Here is a 24,345-nt window from a genome sequence, read left to right on the forward strand (position 1 = left end):
GTGCGGGTGCAACAGGAAATCTAGCTACTGCAAACTCTAGACACATGCACCACTTTGTGCTTCTGGCTTTACATGGGTACTGGGGACTCAGACCTGGCTTCTTTGGCTTTGCCAGCTGCTAAACCATGTCTCCAGCCCGAAACCAACTCATTTTTTCATGGCCTGCCTGCCAACTCCACCTGAGGAAGCCTTCCCCAGACCTCAAGGTGCTCATGTCTCTGTGACTATGCACAGCAGCATTATACTTTGGGCAGGATGGTCCTTTGTTATGGGGGGGGGGCCCTGTCACATGCCATGTAGAGGTTTTCCCCAGTGACAGGAATGGAACCCAAGGCCCTGTGCATACTCAGCACTCTTATGTTGGAACTACAGTCTCCTTTGTTAAGATTTTATTTTGTTTGGAATAGGGTCTAGGTAGCCCAGGTTGACCTCCAACTCATGGTGACTCACCTGCCAGTCTCCCATGGTAGCTTGATTCAGGTGTCCCCCATAAACTTAGGTGTTCTGAATGCTAGGTTTCCAGCTGATGGAGATTTGGGAATTAATGCCTCCTGGAGGCAGTGTATTGTTGGGGGTGGGCTTATGGGTGTTATAGCCAGTGTCCTTTTGCCAGGGTTTGGCACACTCTTCTGTCACAATTGTCTACCTTATGTTGGCCAGGGAGTGATGTCTACCCTCTGCTCATGCCATCATTTTCCCCTGCCATAATGGAGCGTCTCCTCAAGTCTGTATGGCAAAATAAATCCTTCTTTTTCCCCCAGAGCTGCTCTTGGTCGGATGATTTCTGCCACCAATGCGAACTTGATTGACTGCAACATCTCCCAAGTGCTAGGATTACAAGTCTGTGCCATGTCAGGTGTGAGACCTTTAACAGTATCACTAACCTCTGCCAATTAGAGGCCAGTAATAGCGCCTTTCCCAAGCTGTGGCAGTCAGAGATCTCCTCAGATATTGTCAAATGTTCCCTAGGGATAAAATTGCCTCTGGTTGTAAACTATGGGTACAATGTCTATTTTCCCAGTGAATGGAAGTTTGCTGAGAGCATTCCAGCCACTCAAGATCCTGTGCCCTTGTCCAATGTTTCTGCATGTATGTAGGTGTGGTGTATGCATGGTGTGCAAGTGTGCAGCTGTGTGTGCACATGTGTGGAGACAAGAGAACATTAGTTATTCTCCTCTCTTGCTCTCCCATGTCATCTCCTTGAGACACAGTCTCTCACTGAAACCAGGGCTGCTGTTTTTTGCTCACACTGGTTGACCAGAAGCCCCAGTGATCCTCTAGTCTCTGCCCTCCACAGGACTGGGGTGATAGGCATTCATGGCCACACCTTCTTCATGTGGGTGGTATGAAGTCTCAGACCCTTAGTCTTGTATGGCAAGTGCTCTTACCTGCTGAGCCATCTGCCCAGCTCTATTTCCTGTTTTTTTTCCAAGGTAGAGTCTCACTCTGGCCCAGGCTGACCTGGAATTCACTATGTGGTCTCAGGGTGGCCTTGAACTCATGGCAACTCTCCAACCTCTGCCTCCTGAGCGCTGGGATTAAAGGCATGCATCACCACACCTGGCTTATTTCCTCTAATTTTAATGATCTCAGACTGGCACTCCCATTCCTGGCAGTGGACCCCCCAACCCTGGACAAAGCCACACACTACCTGAGAAGAGAGCCAACTCTCTTTTCGTAAGACTCTCCTCTTTGGGCTTGTGCTGTGGAGGGCAGAGGTCCCAGCTTTTGCACTTGCCAGCACCCACTGAGGCCTGCTTGCAGAGTGGTCAGGAATCAACAGTGCAGGGAAGAGAGGCAGGCGGGGAGCTTCTTAGTGCAAACCAGCAGGAGCAGTGGTCCTCTTCAGGGATGACTTCTATTCTCTGTTCTTTATTCAGGAAGTTCAGACTTTATTAGAAACCCTAAGGCTGGCTTCCCATCCTCCTGATGGGAAGAACCAAGAGCAGAAACAGTCTGGGGCCCTCAAAGAGGGGTCTGTGGCCAGCCTCATGGTACTGGTTTCCTTCCACTCCTCTGGAATGATCACATGGTGAGAATCTGCTTCGAAGACACGAAAGGCTTCATGGAGGCTTCCAAGGCCTGCTGGTAGTCCTGCAGTGGGATCTCAGAGCAGGAAGGGGCGGTGAGCTGGCCTTGGCGGATGAGCTCACACAGTGTGAAGATCAGCTCCTTGAACTCATCTGTGGGGGGAGTGGGGAGGGAGAAGAGCCAGACATGGGACAAAAGCTGTGGCTTGGCGAGATGGCACAATGGCTGTCTTCCCAGGGAAGCCTCAGAGACCTGGCATGGGAGGAAGCCTGGGCCCTGCCTGCGTCAGGACAGTGAAGGCTGAGGTGAGACAGGGGAACATGGGCAAGTGCTGGGCATGCAGCGCCTACCCTTCTCAGTGGGGTGTCAGAGCCACAGGACAGGGAAGGGTGGGACAGGCCCTGAATAGAGGGAGGGGCAGCATTATTGTGACAGAGAAACCAGAGGCTGCTCAGGAGGGAGGCAGTGCACCTGGCATACTGCCTGATTTGAGCAGAGGAACTCTCCCTGACAGTCCCAGGGTCCCTTACCCCTCAACTGAGGCCACCACCATTCCTTCCTGGGCCTGCCCCTTGCTGAGGGCTCATATGGTGGGGCAAGAGAAGTGAAGGCCTTGCTGAGAAGCACTCCCCCACCCCCAAAGGTAGGGTCTCACTCTAGCTCAGGCTGACCTGGAATTCATTGTGTAGTCTCAGAGTGGCCTTAAACTCATGGCGATCCTCCTACCTCTGCTTCCCGAGTGCTGGGATTAAAAGCAGGCACCACCATGCCTGGCAGAGAAGTGCTTTTTCATAGACAGAAATTCACTCACCTTCAAATTGAATCCTATTTCCTGACTAAAACAGCTCCAATAGCCTCCTAATTGCCTTCAACACAGATGTAAACCCCTTAAAATGGCCGATTAGATCTTTTCTTTTCTTTTTTTTTTTTCTTTTGAGGTAGGGTCTCACTCTATCTAGCCCAGGCTGACCTGGAATTCACTATGTAGTCTCAGGGGGTGGCCTTGAACTCTCGGCAATCCTTCTACCTCAGACTCCTGAATGCTGGGATTAAAGGCATGCATCACCATACCCGGCTTATTAGATCTTTTATAACCTGGTGAGAACCAGCTTCCCAGCTCCAGCCCAGACCTAATCTCCGGGTAGCTTGCACTGACCTGTGTGGTGACACCTACTCTCCACAATCGACTTTTGCATGTGCTGTTTGTTTCTACCCACAATGCCCTATGTTTGCTACCACTTCTCCCCCTCTCCCATGCTATTCTTCATTTTCAGCTTGGGCTGAAATGTATGTCTCTGGACACTAGGCCTCTAGGAATGCAATGGCTTTGGGCAAGCAACCTATTCCTCTGAAGCTGTTTTCTCCTGTGTCAAACGCAGCTTAAGAGTTTAAACTTTTACAATCTTTAAATGGAAGCAGAGGTTCAGTAACACAAATTGATCTTTTTTTTCCCCTTCAAGGTAGGGTTTTGCTCTAACCCAGGCTGACCTGGAATTCACTATATAGTTAGTCTCAGGCTGGTCTAGAACTTGCAGAAATCCTACTTCTGCCTCCCAAGTGCTGGGATTAAAGACATGCACTAGCATGCCTGGCTATTTTTGTTCTCTGAAACAGCATCTAGCTAGGTAGCCCAGGCTGGCCCTGAGCTCACAATCCTCTTGCCTCAGCCTACCAAGTGTTTGGATTAGATATGTGTTCCACCAGGCTTCCCCACCACCAGGCAGCTCCCTAGGACAAGTCTGTGGGATACTGGATACTGTACCCGAGGACCAGCCAGTTTCATTGAGCCACAATTTACTGACCGAAGCTATACAAGCTGTTCTCCTTTATTCTGTTGTGGGGCTGGAGACCCAATCATTCTGCAGAACTCAGAGCTGCTGTTCACTGTGGCAGCTAGGCTAGGTGCTCTTCTTCAGGGGACCCTTGGCAACAGGCCCCCATCTCCTCACCTGGACTGTGTTTTTTCTTCCACTGGGATAACCAAAAGCCCCGAAGTTTGAGGTCCTTAAAAATGAGCAGGCTCTGTGGACACAGAAGAGAGATGCTGAGGCTCTGAGGGAAGGGCTTCAGGTGTGCTTAAGGGTACAGATTCCCCCTAGGGACTGTGGTGGCAGAGGAAGAGGCTACCAAGTGTCCAGTTCTGGTCTGCAGGTATCCCCTGCCCATGCCCCAGCTCACCACAGAGGCTATGACAGGCTGCTTGGCCATTCCTCCATAGGTCACCATGGTTCCTCCAGGCCTGCAGAGTCCAGAGAGAACAGAATGGGTATAGGCTGAAGCAGAGCCTGCCATGGTCTCAGGTTCCCTGAGAACCTGTCAAGGCACTTAGAGAAACCTACTCTGTCACTTGAACCTTCTTCAAGAATCAAAGGAAAGGGTTTAAAATATAGATTTCTAGGCCTGACTACTAATCTAAGGAATTAGTAGGTAAGCACCTATATTAAAAACAACAAGGCCGGGTGTGGTGGCGCATGCATTTAGTTCCAGCACTTGGGAGGCAGATGCAGGAGGATTGCCATGAGTTCAAGGCCATCCTGAGACTACATAGTGAATTCCAAGTTAGTCTGGGCTAATGTGAGACCCTACCTCGACCTCCTACCCCAAGAAAAACCATATGCCAGGCCTTTAATCCTAGTACACCAGAGGCTGATGTAGAAGAATTTCCAGGAGTCCCAGGCAAGCTTGGGCTAGAGTGAGATCTTGCCTCAAAAAGCAAAAGTAAGGGCTGGAGAAATTGCTCAGTGGTTAAGGCGCTTGCCTGCACAGCCAAAGAACCCAGGTTCAATTCCACAGGACCCAGGTAAGCCAGAGGCACAAGGTGTCGCATGCATGTGGAGTTCATTTGCAGTGGCTGGAGGCCTTGACACACCCATTCTCTCTCTGCCACTTTCTCTCTCTCTGAAATAAATAAAAATATTTAAAAAAGTATAAATGAAAAATAAATCAATTAAAAAGGGGGGTTGGCTCAGCAGGTAAGAGCGCTTACCATGCAAGTATGAGGGCCCAAGACCACCTGAGTTATCCCCTAGCACCCACATAAACATCTGAGCACGATCATGTGCACCTGTAACCCCAGTTCTGTGGTGAGTGGAGAATGGAGAATTGCTAAGGTGCACAAAACCTACAGCTCTGGGATAAGAGAACAGCTCTGTGTTAAGGAAACATGCACAAGAGTGGAGAAAATACCTGACCTGATGAATGAGTTATATGTGGGGTATACCACACACATATGCTGCACATGATGGTATATGCCTGTAACCCCAGCACTTAGAAAGCGAAGGCAAGAGGAATATAAGTTCAAGGTCATCCTCAATTACATAGTGAATTTGATGCCAGCCTGAGACTTTGACTCAAACATAAAAACACACACACATATACCTAGGCATAGGGGTGAATGACTATAGTTTGTAGTCCCAGTACTTGAGAGGCTGAGGCAGAAAGATTGTGAGGTCAAAGCCAGCCTAGGCTATATGATGAGTTTGAGGGCAGTCTCAGTTACATAGTGAGACCCTGTCTCAAAAGAACAAAACACACATGCACGCACACATACATCTCTTCCAGATGATCAGAACAGTTTGCCAGGGCTGAGAACCCAAGGTGGGTTTAGTCCACTTTGATAGAGAGCTCAAGGTCAAGTTCAATCTGGTCTCCACTGGCTTACAAAATTGTACCTTTGGGTAATTCAATGATAATGGCCCAGGTCTTGTCTCTTCCTCTGTCAATGCTCACTATAGAGACCAGCGTCATGAAGCTCACAGCAAAGAAGATATGTGGACAGTGAAGGGACAAGCGTCCTCTCCTGCAGTCTGATACCTGCACATTCACACAACCACTGCAGCAGTCAAGCAGCTATGAGGCTGATGTAACATGGGAGTGTGTGTAGAGGTCAGGGGATAACTTTGAGGTGTCTGTGCTCCACCTTCTTTGAGAGAGGATATCTTGCCACTGAAAATGCATCTGATTTTATGTGGGTAGTGAGAAATTGAAAGCAGGCTGACAGGCTTTACATACCTCTCCCCCCACTTTTTATTTTAGAGTGAGCGAGCAAGACACACACACACACACACACACACACACACACACACACACACACACACGGGGGGGGAGAGAGAGAGAAAGAGAGAGGGAGGGAGGAAGGGAGGGGAGGGGAGGGGAAGGGAGAGAGAGGGAGAGGGAGAGAAAGAGAAAGGCACTCCAGGTCTTTAGCCACTGCAATTGAACTCCAGATGCTTGCACCACCTAGTGGGCATGCGCAACCTTGTACTTGCCTCACCTTTGTGCATCTGGCTTACATGGAATCTGGAGAGTTGAACATGGGTCCTTAGGCTTTGCAGGCCTTTAACTGCTAAGCCAACTCTCCAGTCCCTCTCCATCCCCCCCCCCTTTTTTTTATTCGAGGTAGGGTCTCACTCTAGCTCAGGCTGACCTGGAATTCACTATGGAGTCTCAGGAGGCCTCAGACTCACAGTGATCCTTCTATCTCTGCCTCCTGAGAGCTGGGATTAAAAGCACTCCCCACCACACCTGGCTTCTTCCCTTTTTTTGAGGTAGGATTTTGTTATGTTGCTCAGGGTGGCACTGAATTTGCTGTTTTTCTTTTTGTTTTTTGGTTTTTCAAGGTAGGGTCTCAACTAGTGGCTGTGGGAGGACACACCAGTCGTTGCAGGGTCTGTGCACAGTACGCACGTGTGGCTCATCCTCCCCCAGCCAGAGCTCCACTTGAGGTCTTAACTCTAACTGTTAGCTCCTGAATATTCCCTAACAAGTGCTAATTGGATCACTCTGGAGGGGCCCTACTCTGGCTGGGAAATATCTTTTTTTTTTTTTTTTGGTTTTTTGAGGTAGGGTTTCACTCTGGTCCAGGCGGACCTGGAATTAACTCTGTAGTCTCAGGGTGGCCTTGAACTCATGGCGATCCTCCTACCTCTGCCTCCCGAGTGCTGGGATTAAAGGCGTGCGCCACCACGCCCGGCTTGGTTGGGAAATATCTTTTCAGGTGCCCACTGCTGCAGAAGTTTATGTCCAAGCAGAAAGCAGAACATGCTTAGTCAACAGTGCCCCACTCCACCAGACATGTGATGATGGAAACTTTCTTCATGCACGTGCAAGTGTATGTGCACATGGCCTTGAACTCAGCGATCCTCCTACTGCAGTCTCCCTGGTGCCTGCACCACCACATCTGGCTTCAATTGTAGCTTTTTTTTTTTTTTTTTTTTTCTTTTTTCCAAGGTAGGGTCGCACTCTACACCAAGCTGGCCTGGAATCCACTGTAGTCTCAGGGTGGCCTAGAACTCACAGGAATCTCCCCACCTCTGCCTCCTGAGTGCTAGGATTAGCAGAGTGCACCACCATGCCCAGCAATTAGTGACTTTTAAAGAGGCCCCTAGATGATGAATTTTGGGCTATTTCCCATAATGGAGAGCACAGCAGGATAGTTCTGGGTCCCTGGAAAAAGTAGAGTGGGAGAGGCTTCTGTCATCTATTAGGGAGCAGGCTGAGAAGTACCTGGAGCAAGACGACACGGGGTCTGGCTTCCTACCATGTCCAGCTACTTTGGCCTTGGTTCACATTGGCTACTGCATCTTGGTCACTTGCTAAGGCTCAGAGATTCTTCAGGCCTGAAGGACTTACGCTAAGTGCCGCAGCAGCTCTGTGGAGCTTTTCCCGCCAACACAGTTGAGAGCAAGCCGAGGTTGAGGCATGTCCTGGAAAAGAAGGAAATGTGCTCACATACATGGTCCCCCTAGATGGTTCATGTGAAGAGGCTCAGTCAGTTGGCTCACTTGCAGGGCCTGTGAAAGTGGCTGTTCTGGAAGGGTAAAGACTGAGTTCAGAGAGCCTGGGAGCAGCTCTATTGCACCTGTGTGACTATGTGGTTCTGAATGTTGGGCTTCCTCATCTATAAAACCAGCAACAATTACTCTGTAGAGCTTTCCTAAGGATTACCAGGCAGTTGTGAGGTGGGAAGGTTGCTTTTTTCCCTTTCTCGTCTCTCTGTGCCTCAGTTTCCTCAGGCCTTCTTTCAGCTCTGGCTGTCGTGTGGGTTGACTGAGCCCAAGACACATGTTTAAAAGTACAGGCCACACAGATTTCCTGTATTTTTACTGTTTCTCCTGACATTCTCTCAACATCTGGGCACTTACAGCTCACTGTCCCCTGGCTGGAGGAAGAGGGGAAGGAAATGGGCTTTATCCTTCCAAGAAAAGAAAAGTGTTTTTCAGACAAGCGCAAGGGGCCAGCCTGTAGCCTTTTTAATTCAAGACAGTTTTTCTGCAGTGAGATGCCATGGCATGAAGGGGCATCACCTTTTTGCTAGATACCTGGAAGATGTTTTTCGTTTCAGGTAGTCTTAGCTCCTCTTCTGTGACAACATGCTCGGCCCCCAAATTCTTTAGTCTATCAGTTAGCTTCTGGATGTCAGGTCTGGAAACCAAACACAATCAGGGGTCACTGCTGCCTTTCCTTCCCCAGAGCTCCTAGGATCCCTAGAACACAGCTGTGAGGTTCCACATTTCTGTTTTGGGAAGCTGGCACTGGGGTTAAGCCAGGTCTTGAGTGGGGTCACACATAATTTAATTGCACTCCACCAGCTCTTGGCCTCATTTCCCTGCTGGCCCTTCCTCTCTGGACAGAGCCAGGCTGGGAGATAATACATGACCCCTGCCAGCTTATGGGTGCTAGAAACCAACTGGGCCCAAGGAGAAGTCATTCCTCTTCCTGGTCTCTTGTAGTGAAACAACAATCTCCACATCCTCTCTTCCTCTTTTCCAGGGCACTTCAGGGCCTCGTGCAAACAGTCTAGTGCAGGAGTGGTCCTCGCCTCTCTTGCCAAGGCAAACGATCATTTTTGTCATTGCCACTGAGGAGGCAGGGAGAGAAATGAGTATCAGTTCTCCCACTAAGGCTGGACTTCTATGACAGAAATGGCCATGCTAGTGGACAGCAGGGCTTCAAGGGGCTGGATGTTACTGACTTGATGCATCTTCCTGAGCAAGCTGCTCCCTGTCTCTGAAACTCCAGCTTCCTCATCTTTGAGAGAGAAGACAAGCCTGCCCCATCTCCTTCACAGTTGTACTGAGTGCACAAATACAAGCACACAGGGAACCTTGGGCCAGAAAGTTCAAGAAAGAAGAATATAGCTCAACCTTCCCAAGTGTGAACTGTGCTGTTGAGAGAGGGGTTATCCCAAATCGAATCTCCAACACTATTGACTTCAGTAAGGGCAGTCTCTGCCTCCTTCAGGCATCTCTGCATTTTGACTATTTACTCACCCTATAGCCAAAAGCCACCTCATTCCTCCTTAACTCATGTGCATCAGAGGCCAACTGCAAAGCCATTAGGGAGGCCACATATGCTTATGCAAGCTCGCCATCTGGTGGAGACGTAGGTACACACAGGGATGCGAGCTGGAAAGGCCTGTGCTCTGGTCTGGCATTAGGCCTCCCACGCACCTGTCTCGGACCACGTTGATGGTCCTCAGGCCCAGGGCAGCGGCGATCTGGATGACTGCTTGCCCCACTCCACTGTTGGATGCATTCTGGATGACAGAGTCCCCTGAAGAGTCAGGAAAAGACCCCAGTCAGACCCTGCAGACTACAGACTGCTGAGGGTTTCCTGTCTGGGGTCTGAGGCCAGGGCATGAGATTAAATCATCAGACTCAAAAGGGACCCAGGGGTTGGAGAGATGGCTTAGTGGTTAAGTGCTTGCCTGTGAAGCCTAAGAACCCTGGTTCGAGGCTTGATTCCCCAGGACACACGTTAGCCAGATACACAAGGAGGTACACGCGTCTGGAGTTCGTTTGCAGTGGCTGGAGGCCCTGGCACGTCCATTCTCTCTCTTCTTCTCTCTCTGTCACTCTCAAATAAAAAAAATATATATAAAGGGATCCAGGATCTAGCAGGGATGCCTTCTCAGACCTTGACTGTCACTCACTGTTCCCTCTACACTCCCCAAGCTTCCATCACACCCACAATACCTCCCTGGACATGGCCATTCAATGACCACAAAGGAAACAATTTAGACCTTGCTGTGTAAATGTGTAACTTGATCACTCTCCCAATTTTTATGTACTCTACTCTCTGCAGAGGGAATTTTTCTGGTTTGCAATTTCTCTTTTCTCTTCCTTTAATTTTTTTGGGGGGGACAGACAGATGGCTCAGTGGTTAAGGGCATTCAACTGCAAGCTTGCAAGGCGTGACAGCCCAGGCTTGATTCCCCAGTAACTGCATAAAGCCAGACTCACAGAGTGGAGCATGAGCCTGGAATTCACATACAGCGGCAGGAAGCCCTACTGTATTCATTCTTCTCCAGCCCCCCAACCCCCGCAACCCTGAGACTACATAGTGAATTCCAGGTCAGCCTGGGCTAGAGTGAAACCCCACCTCAAAAAACTGGAAAGAAACAACAGATGGAAGACACATGACATTGACCTCTGACCATACAGACACATGGTTGCACATATACATATGCCAATTTTTTTTTTTTTTTCCTGAGGTAGTGTCTTGCTTAAAGGTGTGTGCCACCACGCCCGGCTTCCATCTTATTTTTCGAGACAGGGTCTCACGCTGAACCTGGAGTGCTTCAATTTGGCTAGACTAGGCGGCCAGTGAGCCTCAAGGATTTCCCTGTCTCCACCTCTCTAGCACTGGGATTACAAGACCACACTGCCATACCCAGGCCTTATGTGGGTGCTGGGGATCTGAACTCAGGTCACCATGCTTGCATGGCAAGAAGTTAACGGCATGTACCATCTTCTCAGCCCTTCTCCCCTCCTTTTAACATTCTGTCTGTCCTTTAAAGTATAACTCAAGTGTGGCTTCCTCTATGAAGTCCTTCTGGGTTCTTTCCTCTTTGGCATCTCATTAATGCATGACCTAACACTATACTATACTCAGTTGTACATAAGTCCTGATCTGTCAGCTATCTGTAGCTCTGAGGGAGGACCACGCCTTATCCCCATTTGTACTGTTTAATAAAGCTGCAGTATCTTGAAGTGTATTAGAGCCATATTGGAGAAATGGGCAGCCCCAGGGTCTTACAGGCTGTAAGACTTTTAAAGACTTATTTATATTTATTTATTAGAGACAGAGAGGAAGGGAGGGAAGTGGAGAGACAGACAGTGAGTGAGAATGGGTGCACCAGGGCCTTTAGCCAGTGCAAACGAACTCCAGATGCATGCACCATCATGTGCTGGCTTGTGTGGGACCTGGAGAATCAAACCTGGGTCCTTGGGCTTCACAGGAATGTACCTTAACTGCTAAGCCATCTATCCAGCCTGGCTGTTTGCTTTTAATTTGTGGCATTAGGGACTGAATTAAGAGTCTTGGGTGTACTCTACCAGTGAGCTACATCCTTAGCCTTACACAGGGATTGTGGTGGCATTTTGGGGAAAATGTGGGCTCTGGAATGTGATGGGTGTGCTGGGTATGCCTATGGCCTCACCAATGACTGTAACTAAATGAGACAGGCCAAGCCATGTCTTCTTCAAACTTCAGTGTCCTCTCTGCCCAGAAAGCAGGAGGCCTGGAAGCACCAGGGTGCCCCCAATTGAGTGAAATGCACTGTGAGAAGGAAGATGTTTTGTCAACTGTGAAATGCTGTCTGGTCTGGAAAGGCAGCTGGAGTCAGTGTGGACTGGGCTGGAGCTAAAGACAGGATTTCTGGGAGAAGGATGCCCATCTGCCTTTGCCAAAGGTCCAAGCTGTCACTCACCAGTGCATTTTGACTCAATCCAGTGGGCTCCAAGTAGCATTGCTGTGTTTTAGACTTGAGCAGTAAAGAGTAAAACATAACAGAATGCCCTCCATGTAGTAAAGGCAAATACTGGTCCCTTACAGTTACATATAAGTGGAGTTCTTACATGGGTCAAGTCTGTAAGTTTATACAACACTGATCTTGTCTGGGTCATGTCACCTGAGGCAGGAAAGTAGGGAGGTACATGGGGGCACCTACAGTGGCTGCCATCAGAATGCCCAGATCTGTGCACTGCAGCTGCTGCTTAAATCAGAAATGGCTGTGGGACTTGAGAGGAGGCAGCCACAGTAGGACTATAGCAAAGGCCCCACATCACACCCTCTGGCTTTCTCCATCAAAGGCCCCTTTGGCACGGCTATAAGAGCCCATATTTCTTACTGTGGGAAGCTGGGCTTGGCTTTTTGCCAGGTCTTAGGCAGTGGCCAGCTACTTAATTTTTATCATATTCCAACAGCTCTTTGCTTCAGTTTCCTCACTGGCATGAGAGGTATCTTGGGTGGTTTCAACAGCCCTATTTGGTTCACAGATATGCAGTGGGCAGGGGTAGCCCTCACACAATGGGGGGTGTAGGGCTGGGCTGGGGTATAGCTTAGTGGTAGAGTGCTTGTCTGGCATGTTCCAGGCTTTGGATTTCATCCCCAGCACTACAAACGAAACAAAACGAAATTCCAAACTAACAAAAACCAATGGAGGATGGAATCAGTGGTAAACTGGCCCAGCCTCCTGTCCTTTGGGGGATAATTCTACAGTGGGTCCAATGAGGGGTTTTCTTTTCTTTTCTGAATAGGGTCTATCTATCCCAGGCTGATATGGGATTCACTACGTAGTCTCAGGCTGGCCTCGAACTCACAGAGATCCTCCTACCTCAGCCTCCTGAGTGCTGGACTTAAAGGTGTGTGCCACCATGTCCAGTCCTATGAGGGTTTTTGTTTGTTTGGCTTTTTTGAGGTAGGGTCTCACTCTGGCCCAGGCTGACCTGGAATTCACTATGCAGAATCAGGGTGGCCTAGAACTCATGGTGACCCTCCTACTTCTACCACCACGCCTGGCTCTTTATGAGGGTTTTTAAAGAATCCCAGCAGGACTGAGTCCAGAATGCCCACAGCAACAACTGACCCATGGTGGCCTTTGCTTCTATCCTGTCTGCTCTCCCTTTTCCCTCCCCTCCTGTTTCCTGGGATCCTCCCAGATGAACTGTTTGCCCGCATTCCTGGTCTTTGTCTCTGCTTTCAGGGGAACCCCAGTGAAACTCTGGCTCTATTGTTTACTTGCTGAGTGACTTCATTCAAGCAGCTGACAGCTCTGGCTTTGTTTCCACTGATAAAACGGAAGACCAAGATAGCCATGGGTCACTGCACTGCAGGCCAGCACTATGTTAAGCGCTATGCTCAGTGGCCCATGACTCCTCAGAGCCTCTTACACTTCATCTTACAGGTGAAACCTGATGACGTGAGTGGAGAAGTAACACAGCGAACGAAGGTAAAGACGGGTCAGAGCCCAGCTGTTTGCCTGGGGCTTGGGTTCTTAATCCACGATGTGAAACTTCCGGCGCTGCTTTGAAGACACCATGTGCTTCACAGGGAGAATGCCTGCGAAGGTGTTCATGTGAACGGAAGTGCTGAGTGGAATTATTAACACTAAGTTCAGCATTTTGTTGAAAACACAGCAATTGTGTCTACTTTATCTGGCTTTGTGTGCCCAGAGCTTAGCACAGCTCAACACATTTTTGTTGGGTGACAGCACTCTCTCCCAACCTCTGGGAAATATGGCCCTTCAGCCTTCTAGCAGCTCTCAGCATGTTTCCTGAGGACCTATCTACATGTAAGTCACAAGATGCCAAGGTTAGGGTCCACTGTCCCCTGAGGCCCCTCACGGGCAACTTTCCATGGCCTCGGGGACAGGACCTGGGTTGCAACCCAGAGGGGAGGCCCCGCCTGCTACCTCCACCTGCAGGTTTCTACCTGGCTGCAGCTGCTCGAAGTCCATCAACATCCTGTAGGCCGTGCAGGGGTTGACCCCCAGGGTGGCAGCACTCTGAAGAGGAATGTCACCAGGAACTCTGATCAGTGCTTCCCCGCTGAACACAGCCTCGGTCCGCCAGGTACCTGAGTTAGGGTGAGGTGGGAGCATGAGGAAGGACCCTCTGTATATCCATCCCTAGACCACCCTCCTTGGCACAGGGGCAGCTGGGACAGCATACCTCAAGTAGTGCCTGAGGGGTAAAGGAAATCTTGATGGGCTGGAGAGATGGCTTAGTGGTTAAGGCACTTGTCTGTGAAGCCTAAGGACTTCAATGCTCCAGGTCCCATGTAAGCTAGATGCACAAAGTGATTCAAGGGCAAGCTCGCACACCAGGTGGCACAAGTGTCTGGAGTTTCACTGCAGTGGCTGGAGGTCCTAGTGCGTTAATTCTCTCTCTTTCTCACTCTCGCATTAAACAAAAGGCCAGTCTGTTGGGCTTGTCTCACAAAAAAAAAAAAGAAAGAAAGGAAGGAAGGAAGGAACTTTTGTTCCTTTCACTTTGAAAATGTGCTGAGTTCGCTTTAGATTCAGCTAAATCTGAATGTCATAGTGCAGAGGTTGAGGACCTCAAAGGACTAGACTGTGGGCAGGACAGCAACAGGAGCATTAGGGCTAGGTCTTCTGACAGTTTGTTTTCCTCGAGGACAGACTGACACTGGTAGCACATGGTTTTTCTAGGCAGCTAGTCTGAGCAAATTCCTAAGCCGCTGAGCTTTCTGCCTCTCACATGTGAATGACACCAGCCAGAATAGTCTGATTGGCCCCTATGAGCAGTTGTGCAGACCAAATGACATACAGATGAAGAAATCCTGATTACTAAGCCCCAGCCCACATTCTAATTCAGACAAAAGCAGTACCGAATGTCAGTACTGAAAATCCCCTGCCAAGTATTGTGCCACCCTGACACAGACCCCTCAAGAAACTGAGGCAAACTGACCTGCCTCAAACCACCAGGCTGATGTGGGCAGAGGTGGGCCTAGACCCCAGCTGTCTGTGTTACATGAGCCAGACGCTTGATCACACACAGTTCTGGGGTCTTGCACAAGCTAGGAATGAGTTCTACTACTGGGTTACTTCTCCAGCTTTTTTAAAAATACAATTTGAGAAGAGACTGCTAAGATGCTCAGGTGGGTCTCAAAATTTTGACCTCTCTGCCTTAGCCTGAGGTGTAGCTGGGATTATTTTATTCCTTAAAAAAAAAAAGAAAAAAAATTACCATTTAATATTTCCCCCCCTGAGGTAGGGTTTCACTCTGGCCCAGGCTGACCTGGAATTCACTATGTAGTCTCAGGGTGGCCTCAAACTCATGGCAATCTTCCTATCTCTGCCTCCTGAGTGCTGGGATTAAAGGCGTGTGCCACCATGCCTTCTATTTATTTATTTGAGAGCTGGAGAGAGAGAGAGAGAGAGAGAGAGAGAGAGAGAGAGAGAGGAGAGAGAAAGGGCGCATCAGGGCTTCCAGCCACTACAAATGAACCCCAGATACATGTGCTACCTTGTGCATCTGGCTTATGTGGGTACTGGGGAATTGAGCCTAGAACCGAGATCCTTAGACTTCACAGGCCCTCTCCAGCCCCTTATTGTTCTTTTTGCAGGTGTATATAAAGTGCATGTGTGTGTGTTTATATGTTCATATGTGTGTTGGGTGCATGTGTGTTCATGTGGAGACCAGGGGTTGACACTGGTGTCTTTCTTGACCATTCTCTACTTTACTTACTATGACAGGGTTTGTCACTTGAATTCAGAGCTTCCCAGATTCTACTAGTCTAGCGAGCCAGCTTGTCCCAGGGATTCCCTGTCTCCATTTTCCACTCACTGAATTATAGGCATACCACTATGCCCACCTGGCATTTACATGGGTGCTGGGCATCCAAGCTTCTGTTCTCATGCTTGCATGGCAAATACTTTATCCACTGAGCCATCTCCCTAGCCCCCATGTTACTTTATTATTTAATAACAGAGTCTTGCTATGTTGCTCAGGTGGTCCCAAACTCCTGAGTTCAAGCAATCCTCCTGCCTCTGTCTCCCAAATAGCTGGGACTACACACAAGAACCACCACACTCAGCTACATTCCTTATCCTTAGCCTCATGAAGCACAGCAGGTTCAGTCAAAAACAAACATACAAGAAGTTTACCATGAGTTCAAGGCCAGCCTGACCTACAGTGTGAGACCCTGGTCTCAAAAAATAAAAAAGACAAAAACTGCCTCAAAACTCTTAACATCTTCCCTCTCCCAACACAAAGAATTAAAACTTTAGGCGGGAGTTAAGGATGTCTTTTTTTTGTTTTTGTTTTTCAAGATAGGGACTCACTTTAGCTCAGGCTGACCTGGAATTCACTATGTAGTCTCAGAGTGGCCTCTAACTCATGGTGATCCGCCTACCTCTGCCTCCCGAGTGCTGGGATTAAAGGCGTGTGTCACCATGCCCGGCTTAAAGATGGCTTTTTTGAAGAGGTGACAAGCTAGGAACTAAAGGATACAGGCACCAACCACTAAGTTCAAGAAAACTGCACCTGTAGACTGATGCAGGACTGACCTGGAGGGGTCCACACTGAGGCAGTGACAGGAGTGCTCTGAGATAGGGCTGATGGAGCGTGCTAGATGAATGCCATATAGTCCTAAGCAAGGGAACCATGAGTCTCATTCGGACTCTGTGGACATGCACACATACACATGAGGTTTCATGGACAAATATTTACTACTATTCTGTCCTACAGTTTGGAACCCGAAAAGTCTCCTGGGGACTCATGTGTTGAAGGCTTCGTTCCCAGTCTTTGGTATTTATTACTGGGAGGTGGTGCAGTCTTTAGGAAACCTGTCAACAGTGAGCCAAAACAAGCTCACTGTTCTCTCATTTTTCTGAAGCAGGGTCTTACTCTACCTCAAGCTGACTGGGAACGCACTCTGTAGTCCCAGGCTGGCCTAGGCTCACAAGCAATCCTCCTACCTATGCCGCCCAAGTGCTGGGATTAAAGGCCGTCATGCCCAGAAAGCCTTTCTTTTTTGAGCTGATCATCTCAGGTACTTTGTCACAGCAATAGAGAGCTCATTAGCACACCATATGATATACTAGCTGTTGTTTTTCAATCTACTCTCCTCAATTTTAGCCAAAAAAAAAAAAAAAAAAAAAAAAGCTGTTGCAATCCTTAGATTTATGGTGGTAATGAGTCACAGTCTACATTTCAAAACACAGGGCTGTGGAGAGCTGATGTACTTAAGAGAATGGAAATCTCTGACAGGCTTTGAGGGAGACTGAGATCACTGCTGCTGAGGAAAAGACTTACTGGGGAAGGGTGGTGTGGGAGCAGAAGCTAGTGAAGGAGGCTGCTGAGGAGCTCGTGGCCTCAGATCAAGGCTGCCTCAACAAGACTGGCAGTGGGCATGAAACAGGATCCATACCATCTGGTGAGGACTGTGTTGGGGGACAGACTTCCTTTTGCACAGGCAGGAGGCTGCGTGAAGACAATGTGAAGGGGACAGGACTTGAGTCAGACTCAAGCTTTGGCTCTGCTACACCCTTATCATGTCACCTTAGAGAAACTTTCTGGAGTCTTGTTGGCCTAGTGCCTGGTATTGTGACATCTCAAGGGCCTGTGGTCTAATTCCTAAAGCTCTTGGATTGCCTACTCACTATCCATTTGGTTCCTTTTTTTTGTTTGTTTGTTTCGAGGTAGGGTCTCATTCTAGCCCAGGCTGACCTGGAATTCACTATGTAGTCTTAGGGTGACCTCAAACTCATGGAGACCTGCCTACCGTGCCTCCTGAGTGCTGGGATTAAAGGCATGTGCCACCTTGCCTGGCCTCACTACCCATTTGCTAGAACCATGTGGTCCAGCTGTGGGGAGGGGAAATGGCCTAAGCAATTACCAACTATGCTGCAGGAGGAGGAAACAACGTGGGCCTGGGGACCAGAACTGAGTGGGGAAGTTAAGAATATCAGTATTAAGAGTAGATATGGAGTTGGGTGTGGTGGTGCATGCCTTTAATCCCAGCACTCGGGAGGCAGAGGTTGGTGGATCGCTGTGATTTCAAGGCCACCCTGAGATTGCATAGTGAGTTCCAGGTCAGCCTGGACTACAGTGAGACCCACCGTGAAAAATCAAGAGTAGATCTGTGGCTGGGAAAATCAAAGATGGAGAAGTTGGGGGTCCTTGGCACCTTCGCTTTACCTAGCCTGGTTTCAAATCAGCACAGCCATGGAAATCCAGCCCTTGACATGAATTGCTAGGGTTAAGGAGTCCCTAATCCTCTCCTCAAGAAAGCTTGGGTAGAATGGGACAGTGCCTGGGGTCAGTAGCAAGGGCTTTAAGGTTTCAAGCAGAAAACCCTAGACTTTGGATTTGGAAGGGCCTGCTGAAAAACTTTGGCTCTGCCACTCATTAGTTGCGTGACTTCAACTTATCATGCTACTTTTCTTTGAATTCAGTTTTCTGATCTGTGAAACATAGAGAATATTTATGTCATAATGAGAGATTAAGTGTCATCTAGAGACTATCAATGTGCCTAGTATGCAGTAGGGGTGTAAGACACATTTGTTTCCTTTAATGATCCTAATTTCCAAGCCCTAGTTCTGTGGAATCCCATTTGTCACTAATGTACAATTGACCATGAATAAATACAACTTCTAATGTGTGACTCAAGAAATTTTTGGCTCATGGAACAAATGTGGCTGTTTTTATAAATAAAGTTTTATTGGAACATTACTATGCTCACTTGTGGCTACAGCTATTATAATAGCAGAGTTGGGTATTTACAAAAGAGATTATGTCTGTGTGGTGATTTGAATGTAAAATGTCCTCCTTAGACTTAAGTGTCTACAAATATGGTAGTTTGAATTTAATAGACTCAAATGTATTATTAAAGCTGTAAGTTGAATTTCAAGCCACCTGGCTGGAAGAGATATTACGGTGGGTTATATCTGGGGTCCAGCCATAAAGGGACTGCTGGGGGCAGATCAGAATTACAGCCTAAAGGTATGCAGAGTGCTTAAGCTCTGCCTGGGGTTCCTGGAGTGTGCTAGTTTGTGGTGCTGGTGGTGAGTTTTCTCTCTGTGTATATTTGGTAAAGGGGGCAGATTCTTTTGCCATTATGGAACTTCCCCTGGATCTGTAAACTTCAAACAAATCCCTCTTCCTCCCATGAACTATGTCCACTTGGAAGTTCATCCCAGTGATGTGAAGTGGACTATAACAGAAAATGGTATCAGGGAGTGGGTTGTTGCTGTGTGATAAATCTGACCATGTCGATTTTGGTCTTTTGAAACTTTTGTTTTAGAGGAATAGGCATGGACTTGGTACTTCCAACTGAAGATGCCTTCCAGAGTAGTAAGCCAAACTGAACTATTTTGGCAAGAGTTTGAAAATGCTAAGTGCAGAAAGAATTCTATTTGGAGGATTTGTTTATGAACTTTCAAAGGGGAAGGAAAGACTGCTGAGAACTTTGTTGGAACTTGGCTACTGGCATAAGAGCTGGCTGTATTCTGCTGCCCAGCCCCAGAGAGTTTGATCAAGGTTAAATTTGTAATGGACTGATGTGCTTGGCTAAAGGTATGGGATTGAGAGATGTAAGATTTAAAACTTGGGGCTGGAGGGATGTTTTAGTGGTTAAGGAGTTTGCCTGCAAAGTCAGAGGACCCAGGTTTGATTCTCCAGGACCCATATTAGCCAGATGCACAAGGGGGTGCACACATCTGGAGTTCGTTTGTACTGGCTGGAGGTCCTGGTGTGCCCATTCTCTCACTCTTGCCCTCTTTCTCTGTCAAATAAATAAATAAAATATATAAAAATAAAAGGCTGGGCATGGTGGCGCATGCCTTTAATCCCAGCACTTGGGAGGCAGAGGTAGAAGGATTGCTGTGAGTTTGAGGTCACCCTGAGACTCCATAGTGAATTCCATGTCAGCCTGGGCTAGAGTGAGACCCTACCTCAAAAAACCTAAAAATAAAAAATTTAATAAAATAAAATAAAATTGGAGAAATTCAAATAAGTAAAATTTATAGGCATACAGACTGGTTTTAGATTACTGAAGCTGTTATTGTCAAACACATTACCAATCTTAAGGAAGATTACCTAACTGCTTTACAATGAAACAATGGAGAGAATGCCTCAGGTGAAGACTGGTAGGAATACAAACTCTTCAGAAAGGAAGGAACCTGCCCTTCAAGGTTACAATTTGTTTTATCCTTGAATTAACAATATGGCTGACAATGATTAAGCTTCATATTTATTTATTTATTTTTAATTTTTATTAGCATTTTCCATGATTATAAAAAATATCCCACGGAAATTCCCTCCCAACCCCCACACTTTCCCCTTTGAAATTCCATTCTCCATCATATAAGCTTCATATTTAATCCTCAATTTGCACTGCCTTTGGGAGGTAGAGCCTTGCTGGAAGAGGTGTGTCACTGAGGGCAGGCCTTGGGGTGTTCTAGCCTAGCCGCAGTTGTTATATTAAGCTCACTCTTGCCACTTCTTCCCTGCTGGTTTGTGAAGATATGATGCCTGGCTGTCTGCTCCTGCGTGCTTTCCCTGCCACATGAAACCTCCCTTAAAAACTGTAAGCCAGGAATACATCCATTCCTTCAATAATCTACTTCTGGTTGGGTGTTTTGTTCTAACAATGAGAAGGTAACTTACTTAAAACACATACTATTTTGAGGTCCTTTAAAAAATGTTTAACTGCTGGGTGTGGTGGTGCACACCATTGATCCCAGCACTTGGGAGGCAGAAGTAGGAGGATCACTGTGAGTTCGAGGCCATCCTAAGATGACAAAGAGAATTCCAGATCAGTCTGAGCTAGAGTGAGACCCTACCTTAAAAAAAAAAACAAAAAAGTTTGACATTGGAGAGATGGCTTAGCGGTTAAGGTGCTGGCCTGTGAAGCCTAAGAACCCAGGTTTGACTCCCTAAGACCCATGTAAACCAGACGTGCAAGGTGACACGTGCACACAAGGTGATGCATGTGCATAGGGTGGTACACATGTATAGAGTTTTTTTTTTTTTAAATTTTATTTATTTATTTATTTTTTTTGTTGTTATTTTATTTATTTTAGAGCGACAGACAGAGAAAGAGAAGCAGAGATAGAGAGAGAGAATGGGTGCGCCAGGGCCTCCAGCCACTGCAAACGAACTCCAGACGCGTGCGCCCCCTTGTGCATCTGGCTAACGTGGGTCCTGGGGAGTCAAGCCTCGAACCAGGGTCCTTAGGCTTCACAGGCAAGTGCTTAACCGCTAAGCCACCTCTCCAGCCCACATGTATAGAGTTTGATGGCAGTGGCTAGAGGCCCTGGTGCATCAATTCTCTCTCTCTCATAAAAAAAGTCTGGGACTGGAGAGATGGCTTAGGGGTTAAGCGCTTGCCTGTGAAGCCTAAGGACCCCAGTTCGAGGCTTGATTCCCTAGGACCCATGTTAGCCAGATGCACAAGAGGACACATGCATCTGGAGTTTGTTTGCGGTGGCTGGAAGCCCTGGCATGCCTATTCTCTCTCTCTCAAACAAATAAAAATTAAAAAAAAATATTCTCTCTCTCTCAAATAAATTAAAAAAAAAGGGTCTGGTTAGGTGTGGTTGGACATGCTTATAATCCCACAGTTCAAGGTTATTTATCTTCAGCTACATAGCAAAATCTTGACTACATGAGACCCTGTCTCAAAACAAAGAAACAAACAAAATGACAACAAAAGGATGAGAAGATGGCTCAGTGGATAAAGCACTTACTATGGAAGCAGGAGTACCTGAGTTTAGAGTCCCAGAACCCATAAAGCTGGATGAGGCAGTGGGCATTAGTAATCCCAGTGTGCTTTGAACAAGAAGCTCCCAGGCCAGCTAGTGTGGTGAAAGCAGAGGCCTGCCTCAAATGAGGTAGAAAGCAAGGACTAACACCCGAATTTGTCCTCTGACCTCCATCTGCAAGCCTGGCACATGTGAGTGTACACACACACATACACCCCCCCCCCCAAATTTTGCCAGTTTCTGACCTATGCATGCAGAAGTTTAGTATTTACAAAAATCAGTGCATACATTCCCTCTGTGAAAGAATATATGCAAATCAGCAATGATGGGTCCTACTTTAGAGCTGAGGAAACTGCACTGTGTTCCTGACTTACACAGGCCATAAAGCAGAGGGGAAGGAGAGTGTTTCTTTTTAAGATATATTTTATTTATTTATTTATTTGAGAGAAAAAGAGGCAGACATAGAGGGAGATAATGGGCATGCCAGGGCCTCTAACCACTGAAAATGAACTTCAGATGCATGTGCTACCTTGTGCATCTGGCTTATGTGGGTCTTGGAGAATCAAACCAGAATCCTTTCGCTTTGTAGGCAAGAGCCTTAACTACCAAGCCTTCTCTCTAGCCCCTGCCCCCCTCCCCCCGCCCAGCTCTCCCACTTCTGAGTGTTTCTTAATGAGAGATTCAGTTGGCAAATATCTGTTCACAAGCTCTGGCCTGTGTTCCCCTAAGACTGGCTGCATGTGGGAAAGAGCTGGCTGTCTACAGGCAGAGCCATAGCCAGGCAGCTCAGGAATCAAGCAAAATGACCAAAAGATGGTAGAACTTACCTGTGTAGTGGTGGCCACTCTCACTAACCTGTGGTCTTCACTAAAGGACCCTATGGACATATGTCCCAGAACTTAGTGCTTTGCAGAGCTTACTGCTTGCTAAAAAAAAACGAGTTAATGATAGTCCCCATGATGTAAAATACTCATTTTCTCTGGTTGGCACCTGGCTTGGAAGATTCTAGGATGAATCCCTTCTGTGGCCACCACCAGCTTGCTGTCATCTACACACACACCCAATGTCTTTTAACTGACTTGCCTGGAAGCAGGCCTATGAGCTTAACAATGACCCCTGTGCTACTTAGTTATTCTGAGCCAATGCGTAGGCATCTCCAGAGTGGATGAACCAGGATCTGACGCTGGCACCAGGGACACTCACCCAAACCCGCATTTGCTGGGATCACCCAGTCTCCTGGCTTTAAGCCAGTCACACTGCTGCCCACCTCGATCACCTCTCCAACACCTTCATTCCCTCCGACAGCAGGCAGCTTGGGAAGGAGGCCGTAGTTCCCTGGGGGAGAAGAGCACAGAGGGTTATCCAGTCAGATCTGGGAGTTAAACTCGAAGGCTTGGGCACTGAGGTCAGTCAGTCTGTCTCTAACTAGTCGTCCACTTAGTCAGGTTCTGGACCCCTGCTTCCTTATGTGTCTAAGGAGCTAATATTTTAGCACAGATGATTACTATGAGGATGAGTTACATAAGAAAGGAGCCCAAAATGTCATAGATACTCCCCAGGGGTCTGTTTACTTCCTACTGCATAATCAGGGGTCTGTCAGAGAGGGCAGACACCCATAGAGGGTATGACACTTTATGCAGACAGCTCCTCTGGAGAACAGTTATTGCTAATCCCAGGAATTTCATACCCCCACCTGAGGAGGAAGGGAAATGAGGTGGCTGCTGAGCGGAAAAAGCCAATTAACATAAGCTCCAGAAACCAAGGTTACCTTGGATCATATTTATGTCGGATGGATTGATAGGGGCCGCCAGCATCCTCACACGGACGTCTGATCCTCCCACAGCAGCCAGCTCCAGGTTCTTTAGTCTAAGCACAAAGCCACAGAGATGCTAATATCAGCCAAGCTAGACAGGGTACCTTCCACTCAAATTGTCTCCTCAAAGTAGGTCAGCAACATGTCTCAGTTGCCATGTGTGCCCAGAGATTCAGTTCTGTTGGCAGAGGTGTTGTTCCTAGTAACTCTGTACTGTCCTAACCCTGGATTTCCCAGTACTTGCCTGGCTCTAAGAATCTTGTGATAGCTTGCTATTAATGAGGCTCAGTCCCAATTCTGTCACACTGAACCAACATCACCAGATGAGGGTATCACAAAAGGTTCTTCCAAACAGGCACATTTGGGGAATGCTAGGCCTCCACCTGCTCCTCCACTCCCCCAAGGTAGTGTCTTGCTGTAGCTCAGGCTGACCTGGAATTCACTCTGTAGTCTCAGGGTAGCCTTGAACTCCCAGTAATCTTTTTACCTCTGCCTCCCAAATGCTGGGATTAAAGGCATGCACCACCATGCCTGGTTTCTTCTTCTTCTTTTTATATTTTTCTTTATTTATATGACAGAGAAAGAGGGAGAGAAAGAGTGAGAGAATGGGTGTGCCAGGGCCTCCAGCCACTGCAAATGAACTCCAGACGCATGTGCTTCCTTGTGCATCTTGCTAACGTGGGCCCTGGAGGATAGAACCTGGGTCCTTTGGCTTTGCGGGCAAACAATGCCTTAAACCGCTAAGCCACCAAGAGAGCTTGCCCTCCCTTCATGAGCATATTTATAACCTTACAGTAGTAGGCTTTACCTTCTGGTTCACATAAGCCAGAGAAACAGCTGATTGGTCTGGGGTAGAGGCTGTCACAGGAAGAGGCTAGCATGATGCCAAGTTCTGGGGCCTAAACTTGACCAAATACAATGTCAGAATTAGATTTAAATTCTAGGAAAGGGGACCTCCCTCCCAGGAGGGGCTCAGATTGTTTGTGGA

At 47.8% G+C, this 24,345-nt stretch overlaps 1 protein-coding gene across 4 annotated transcripts in view; it reads right to left on the reverse strand.

Annotated features, from left to right (window-relative positions):
* Positions 1–1,565: 1,565 nt before the first annotated feature.
* Mecr (mitochondrial trans-2-enoyl-CoA reductase) overlaps positions 1,566–24,345 on the reverse strand; it is a 47,081-nt gene continuing 24,301 nt past the window's right edge. For 3 of the 4 annotated variants that reach the window (XM_045149742.1, XM_004671266.2, XM_045149741.1), the window contains exons 2-10: positions 23,313–23,410; positions 22,748–22,879; positions 13,747–13,890; positions 9,483–9,585; positions 8,352–8,454; positions 7,663–7,736; positions 4,210–4,270; positions 3,981–4,053; positions 1,566–2,183 (exon numbers count right to left, since the gene is read on the reverse strand). In XM_045149742.1, the coding sequence (XP_045005677.1) occupies positions 2,026–2,183; positions 3,981–4,053; positions 4,210–4,270; positions 7,663–7,736; positions 8,352–8,454; positions 9,483–9,585; positions 13,747–13,890; positions 22,748–22,879; positions 23,313–23,358 (894 nt within the window). In that variant the 5' untranslated portion in view covers positions 23,359–23,410 and the 3' untranslated portion in view covers positions 1,566–2,025. The remainder of the gene's footprint in view (positions 2,184–3,980; positions 4,054–4,209; positions 4,271–7,662; positions 7,737–8,351; positions 8,455–9,482; positions 9,586–13,746; positions 13,891–22,747; positions 22,880–23,312; positions 23,411–24,345) is intronic. The other variant, XM_045149740.1, reaches the window with a different exon arrangement.

This window comes from Jaculus jaculus, chromosome 5 (assembly GCF_020740685.1).
Source record: "Jaculus jaculus isolate mJacJac1 chromosome 5, mJacJac1.mat.Y.cur, whole genome shotgun sequence".
NCBI lineage: Eukaryota > Metazoa > Chordata > Mammalia > Rodentia > Dipodidae > Jaculus > Jaculus jaculus.